The 7266-nt window shown below is 67.5% G+C and overlaps 3 protein-coding genes across 3 annotated transcripts in view; 1 reads left to right on the top strand and 2 right to left on the bottom strand.

Annotated features, from left to right (window-relative positions):
• The window catches only part of PFL1_01596 (uncharacterized protein), a gene marked incomplete at both ends in the record, with an annotated part of 2916 nt that extends 2309 nt beyond the window's left edge, over window positions 1-607 (top strand). The window contains one exon of the mRNA XM_007879106.1: window positions 38-607. Within this exon, the coding sequence (XP_007877297.1) occupies window positions 38-607 (570 nt within the window). The remainder of the gene's footprint in view (window positions 1-37) is intronic.
• A 157-nt stretch (window positions 608-764) lies between these two features.
• On the bottom strand, window positions 765-2084 carry PFL1_01595 (uncharacterized protein; the record flags this gene model as incomplete). The annotated part of the gene is made up of 1 exon (XM_007879105.1): window positions 765-2084. The coding sequence occupies one exon, from the start codon at window positions 2082-2084 to the stop codon at window positions 765-767; it is 1320 nt and encodes a 439-aa protein (XP_007877296.1).
• Window positions 2085-3212: 1128 nt separating this feature from the next.
• On the bottom strand, window positions 3213-7097 carry PFL1_01594 (uncharacterized protein; the record flags this gene model as incomplete). The annotated part of the gene is made up of 1 exon (XM_007879104.1): window positions 3213-7097. One exon carries the CDS (start codon window positions 7095-7097, stop codon window positions 3213-3215), a length of 3885 nt encoding a protein of 1294 aa, XP_007877295.1.
• Window positions 7098-7266: the final 169 nt, after the last annotated feature.

Below are 7266 nucleotides of genomic sequence, written 5' to 3'. Positions count from 1 at the left end.
CGGCGGCGGCGGCGGCGGCGGCGGCTTCGACCCTCAGGCCATCGCGAGGATGTACCAGCAGATGGGCTGGGGGTCAGCCAACTGGAACCCGCAGATGGCATGGCAGCAGATGACGGCCAGCCTGGGCGGCATGGGCGGCATGGCGGGCATGGACATGGGCATGGGCGGCATGGGCATGGGCATGCAGGGCATGGGTAGCGGCATGGGCGGAGGAATGGGAGGCATGGGCATGGGAGGCATGAGCAACGGAGGAGCCAGCAACGGCGTCGGATGGGGCAGCCAAGGAGGCCGAGGCGGCGGTGGTGGCGGTGGTGGTGGCGGCAACGCTGGTGGTGGCTACCGCCGCGACCAACCTCGAGGGAGCCTGCAGCCGCCCGGCTCGGCGGGCCTGCCTTCCCGACCCATGAGCGGAAGTCCTCCATCGAGCGGCGCCACGGGCGGAGGGGGACATGCGGGCAGCTATGGGCGCGACCACAGTCGCGAGAGGTCGCCGATGCGCAACCGCAGCGACTCGAGGGACGCCCACCGACGCGAGCGGTCGCCGCAGCGAGGCGGTTCGGGCCGCAACTACGACTCGGGCCAGCAGCAGCGAGGCCAGCGCTTCTAGGCGCACCCGGTGGCCACCTACCCGCTCACGCCGCTCTCTGTCAAACGCATACCACGACATCCTCTTGTTGAATTCGACATCTTCGCCAGATTCGACACATTCTCGTCGCCCTCTCCTGAACAGGACCATGCAGGTCGTTGCGATGCGAGACCACGGCCTACTCTTCCTTCTTTGCTCCAGCATCGCCGCCGCTCCCGCTGACGCCAGCGCGCTTCTTGGCCTCGTCGAGCTGCTTTTCGACGTCGAGGCCGATGAGGACGTCGAGGGTGCGGACAAACCACCACCGTCCGCACTCTGCCTCTTCACCGGCGTCGCGCGCCTGCTCGGGCGGGAAGCCGACGTGCTCGGCCACCTTTTCGGCGAGGGCGCGCGTGGCGGCCTGGACGCCCTTGTCGTCGCCGTCCTGGCCGAGGGTGTTTGGGTCGATGAGGCCGAGCTGTACGGCGACGTTGAGCGTCCTGCGGTCGGCAAAGGGGAAGAGCTGGGGCCACTCGACCTGGACCCTGCGCAGGAAGATGTCGCAGCCCGTTGGTCCGAGGCCCTTGATGCTCTCGGTGAGCGTCTTTTTGAGCTCGTCGGCCAGCTTGAACGAGTCGACGTCCTTGGCTCCTCCTTCCCCGGCTGCCGCCTCGATGGCCTTTTCGAGGATGGGCTTCATCTCGTCGGCCTTTGCCTCGTCTCCGCCGCAGAGGTGCACGAGGCCGTCGACGAGGTCGCCGAGCTGCTCGGCCGTCTTTTCCTTGTGCTGCGTCCTGGCCTCCCACAGCGCCTCTCTCCTGCCCTCTACGCCGGCCTCTTTGAGGTCGCGGACGGTGCGGAAGAGGAAAGGCTTGTTGAGCATCGTCTCGATGGCGCGGATGCCGAGGCGGTGCGAGATGGGCTTGGAGAGCATGACGGAGCACAGCAGCGCCTGGAAGGGGGTGAGGTTCGAGTTGGGGTAGCGCAGGTGGCGCCCGTCGTCGACCATGTCGGCGCGCTTGTTGTGCCCGCTGCCCTTGGCGGGCGGCTGGCGCGTGGCGCCCTCATCGGCACCACCGGCGGCGGCCACGTCGATTTCGCCCTTGCCGCTCTGCTCGACGGGCGGGTTGGACAGGTGCCAGGCCTCGTCCGAGTGCAGCCAGGAGAGGGCGTCGTGGTAGCGCGCGAGGTGCGCCTGCTGCTCGTCGATGGTGCTCTCGACCTTGCGCGATTTAGCAGACGACCCGGCCGCGCCCGCGCCCCTGTCGTTGCCCTTGCCGTCGGTGTCGTCCTGTGCGTCCTGCTGGTCCTTTGCATCCTCTTTGCCGTCGCGGTCAGAGGGAGCGGCCTTGCGCTTCGAGCCGGCCTGGGTCTTGTCCTCGTCGTCGGCGTCGGCGTCGGCGTCGGCCTCATCCACCTTTTTGGAGTGCGAAGCGGCCTTGGACTCGGCGGCGGCGGCGGTCGAGTCGTCGTGGGCCTGGGCCTGGGCCTGGTTCTGCTGTCGTCGAGTCGTGACCATGATGTGCCTTTTTCTGCGTCGATCCGAGGTGCGCTGGGGGTTGAGTTTGGGTGGTATCGCAGTGCGGGAGAGGGGGCAGAGGTTGCTGGAAGATCTTCGGACGCAAGACTGAGAAGAACGGGTGGACGGACGGATGGATGGATGGATGGTCGCCTTCGAGACGGAGCGAGGGCCGAGCAGCTCATGCCCAGCAGGCTAGGTCTGGCAGGGGAGCTGGTCGTTGCATGCGTCACCCCTTCTTGTCGGCCACGCTCCCAAAGCAGGCCAGGCCCGGCAAAGGCATGCGTCCCCCCACGCCCCGCGTCGTCGTTTGGCGCTCGTGGACAACCTCCACATCCGTCCGATGGGGAGAGCGGGCGGGCGGGGGAGCGGGGGAGCGCGGGAACCCATCGCTTCTCATCTCTTCAGTCAGCAACAAGCACGGCGACACCCGCGGCGAGCCTTCGCGTCCAACAGCCGCTTCCATCCCTCGTCTGGCTAGGCCTGGCCAGGCAGGGCGCCGGTAGACCCGCGCCGACGTCTCGTCTCGAGTTCGGCAAGGCTCTAGCCCACGCCGCCTTGACGAGCGCCGCGGGTTCCGCCATGCCCCCCGCCCCCTCCCTCCACACCGACGGCCTTTCGGACAAGAGCCCGACGTTCCTTTGCCCGAGCCACTACTGTCGGGAAAGCAGCACCTTCGACGTGAGCCAGGTAGCAAGCGAGGGGATATCAAGATTATACGCGCACTGGTTCGATGTGGGAGATACGGAGGCAATACGTTTGGGAGTCCGGCACGGACTCGGGTGGGGGTATCGAGGGGATATCAAGGAACGGGGGTGGTGGACGGACGGCCTGGGCCGAGACGGGGCGTGAAATGCGGCCGATCCGACAGTTGGGCGCAAACCGACACTGGCGGGGTCCAGCGAGGAGAGTACATCGCGCCCGGAGCTCAGCACGAGCAAGGCGGGCGGGCGGGCGAGCAAGCGGGTAAACGAGCCACGGGATGCAATCAAGACTGTCCGCGGACTGTTGCGTGTATGCTGGAAAGAGGGTCGACGAGAAGATCAGGCTGTGAGCGAAAACAGAGCGGCGAGGTATGCGCGCGAATCGAGCCCAAAGCGACCCGTCCAGCGCCGACGTCCTCTTTGGCTACTGCGACTTCTTCCTCGCCTCGCTCGCGCTCGAGAGGGCCAGGTTGGCGCCGTAAAAGGTGCTCAGTCGGTCGGCCGCGCTCATCGGACGCTTCCGCTGCGCCCGTAGGTGCGCCGGGATGCCGTTGGGCCCGTGGATCATCGAAGGCTTGAAAGGCTCTGATCCCTTGCCCACGTTGGCGGCATCCTCGAGGCACGGGGCGGACCCGGCGGCAGCAGACGACGCTGCAGAGGTGGTGCCCGTGCCTTCGGTCCCGGTCGCACCCTCGGCGTTGCCAAAGTAGGACGAGACGCCGCCCATCATCGACGGCGGATGCGAACTTCTCCTGCCAAACTCGTTGGGCGGCACCTCCGAGTCGGGCGTCGTCAACCTCGGCGTCACCAGCCGGAAGGTGCCCGTGCCCGATGTCGCCGCCTGCACCTGGGGGTGCAGCGCCGCCTGGAACAGCTGCGCCTCGGCGGCCGAGCTGCGTTCGGGCATCCGCGGCGCACCTCCGCTAATCGACTTGGACCGGGCAGGCACCTTGGGAGGAGAGCCGCCGTACGACCGGGCATCGGGCGCAAACACCGGCTGCGGCAGGTTGTCGAACCGCAGCGACTTGGGCCGCCCAACCATCGCCTTGTCGGTGAACGAAAGCTCCGGGCGCATCGTCGCGCTCGAGGGCGGAGATCCGAGCGGCGAGCGGCCGGGGTGCTGGGCAAAGTGCGGCGAAATGTCGCCCGCCGGTGTCGCCGGCGAGCCAGGCGAGGTGTCCGAGTCAAACAGGCCGCTGCTCGAGCCGCTCCTGCCGCTGACGCTGCCGTCGTTGGACGGCGCCGCAGCCATATTGACGCCGGTGACCGTCTGCCTCGTCGATGACGTCGGAAGTGGTTCCGCCGCGGCCGCTGCCGGCTCAGCCACATCCAGCGCCATGGCCGTCTGCTCTGGCGAATCGGGAGGGAAGACGGAGTCGTAGCAGGTGTCGCAGGCCCGCGCCGGCTTGTCGTCCTCGTCGTCCTGGTACGCCGGGATCAGGAACGACCGCTGGCTGCAGTTCCAGCAGACCACCTGGCCGCACAGGCGGCAATGGTGCTTGCGTCGCCACATACCAAACGCCTCTGAGCAGCACGCGCACTTCTCGGCGCGGTTGTCGGGCACCCAGACGGGCGCATTGTAGTCCTCGAGCACGCGCAGCGGCTTGGTCGGCGTCGCGTGGGCGCTCGGCGAGAGGAGCGTAGCCAGCGACATGCCCGTGGCGTTGGAAGGAAACGTCGGGAACGACGGGGGCCGGAGGATGTTGGGCGCCGACTCGGTCCTGGTGCGAGCGACGGCCAGGGCGTCGCCATCGACATCGACGTCGACGTCGGCGGATTCCGACTCGGCTTCGGGGATCGACGAGGGAGCGGCCGAAAGGCCAATGTACTGGCCAAGGCTCTGCGTCGACAGCCGGCGGCTGGATGTGACCTGAAGCTCGATGCGGTGCTGCGACCGGCGCTTGTCCCGCTTCGCCTCGATCGAGTCCTCGTCAGCACGCAGCGTCCTCCGCGCCGACATGTGATCCGCCTTGGCCTCTCGGATCGCGGCAACCCAGGCCTCCTTGCTCGCCGAGGTCTCTGCGTAGACGGCGAAGCTCTTTCCGGGCGTCCGGATCTCGAAGCAGTACCGCAGGCCGTGGAGAGAGTGGTCGTCGACGCTGACGACGGTGCAGTCGCGCAGCGGAAACTTGTCCCGGAACTGGAGCTGGTGGCCGGCCAGCGAAAAGATGGCGCCCGCCAGTGGCGTGTAGGGCTCGGGGCCCGAAATGGTGCGCAGCCGCGCGCGGGGCACAATCGACTCGATGGCTGCGGTCGCGTCGCCGGGTGATGCGAGCGCCTGCGCTGGCGGTTCGTTTGCTGCGGCGCCGTACAGCCCGCCCTTTTGCGCCAGCGCCAGCCATGCCGCCGAGGCCGACTCGATCCCGCCGCTGATGGGGCTGGCGTAGATGATGCAGTCGGTGAAGAGGAAGAACTCGCGGGGCTGGACGTTGCGTCGGCATGTCTTCATCAGCGTGCCCCGCTTAACGAGCGAGCGGCCGGGCACCACCAGCGGCTCCGTCAGGCCTTGGAGCGAGCGCTGCAGCGACAGCATCATCAGTACCATCTCGTGCTGTCGGACGTTCTCGTTGATGTAGGAAGCCACTTGCTCGATGGTCTGGCCCGCCTTGACCAGATCGGGCCGATCGACGTGCGACTCGGGCGTCGATTTGATCAGATCATCGACGAGCAGCTTGTAGCGCGGAATGCGCTGGACGATGGTGAGCAGGTGCGCCTGAAAGCCGAGGCCGAAGCCGAAAGCCTTTCGGCCGGTCGCAGCGCTGCTGGACGCCTCCTTGGCCTGCCTGCGCTGCTCGGTCTCCTTGAGGAACGAAGCGAATGCCTCGTTCGCCTTGCGTTCGGCCTCGATCCGCTGCAGCGCGCTGCTGAAGTTCTTGACGTAGAGGCTGTACATCTTCATGAAGGGCGCCAGGGGCACCAGGATGTCGCCAATCGTGTCGAGTGCCGGATCCCAAGGTCTATTGTTGGCCGCCGTTGTTCGGGATGCATCTGATCCGGATGGCCTTGCGAGGATCCGAGACCCGCTACCAGCAGCGCTGCCGAGCCGCGCCTCGAGCCGCGCCAGGAGCTCCTTGCTGAGGTGCAGAATGTCGGAGAAGTTGGAAAAGATCTCGGCGAGGGCCTTGCGTTCGAGAATGGGCGCGGCGCCAGAGGAGGCCAGGGTCGGCGAGGCGTTACCGCTGGAACCGCCGCCGCCGCCGCCGCCGCCGAGCGATGCCTTCAACGGCTGGTAGTACTCGGCATCGATCAGCTCGAGGCTCGACATGAAGCTCCTCTCGGAATCGAGCAGCTCCATGACAGCGTTCTTGCGGCGCGAGAGCATCTGCACCAGGTCAAACTTTTGCGACGGTTCGGTGGCCGATCGCTTGAGGATACCGGGACGGGACGACATGCTGGATGCCGACGTCGAGGAATCGGTCGAAGCTTCACGGTCGTGCAGCGAGCAGGCCGCGTCGAGCTGTTGCGAGAGCTTCGATGGGCTTGGGATGGAGGAAGAGAAGGCCGCGGTCGACGAGGGGCTGGGAGATCGCGCTTCGGCCCTCGCTGCGGCCGAAGTCGAGGTGGGCGATGCCAAGTTGACGGAGTGCTTGCCCGCTGGCGTCGACCGCTCGTAGCTGCTGTGGCGAGCCTTGGCGAGGCTGCTGGGTCCGGAGCCGGAGCCGGAGGTGAGTGCAAAGCCGTGGACGATCTCGTCCTCTGGCAGACTCTCGAAGCTGGACACGCTGGCCACGCTCATGCGGTGGTGCATACTGGGCACGACGGGGAGCGAGGGGCGCCGGATGCCCGAGCCTGGGCCCTGGGTGCTCTGGGCCCGCACCCTGCGGTGCTGGCCGGAGCCGGTGCTTTCCCTGCGCACCATCGGACTGCCGTCCGGCGCCGCCTGGAGCGACGAGCCTAGACCCAGCGCGGATGCGAGCCCAGGGCTGAGGATGCCCGGACACGCCGCCAGCTGGCCGGGGACATGGGACGATGCGCGGGTCGAGGAGCTGGATGCCACCGACGAGGGACGGGACGAAGCGGCGGACGCCCGCGAGGCCGGACGCACGCCGGCGGTGGGGAACCCTATCGAGGCTGATGTCGAGGAAGGCTGCGACGGGTCGCGGGTGTCGCTGGTCAAGTTCGAGTCGATCGAGTGCCGCGCTGGTAGCGAGACGGCGCTGGCGGAGGGCGAGGCGGCCGAGGGTCGACTGCGAGGCGGCTCTTGCCGCAGCGCTGCTTGGCTGAAGGTGGAAGGACCAGACTCGGCCTGCTGAAGCTCGGGAGACTTCGGCAGGGTGGGGAACGACATCGACGACTGGACGCCGGACATCTTGCTGGATCGCTGCGCAGAGGGAGAGCAGAGGCTGAACAAGAGGCCGGCGTCAGGCAAGCTGGCGGAGTCGAGCCGATGACGGCGGAATGGGGCCGAAGAAGCGTTTGAAACCGGGATGGACCGAAACGTCTTGAGCTGGGCTGTGCTGGATGCGAATCCGGTTTGG

This window comes from Pseudozyma flocculosa (assembly GCF_000417875.1).
Source record: "Pseudozyma flocculosa PF-1 unplaced genomic scaffold scaffold00004, whole genome shotgun sequence".
NCBI lineage: Eukaryota > Fungi > Basidiomycota > Ustilaginomycetes > Ustilaginales > Ustilaginaceae > Pseudozyma > Pseudozyma flocculosa.
This window is presented reverse-complemented; position numbering and strand designations above follow the sequence as displayed.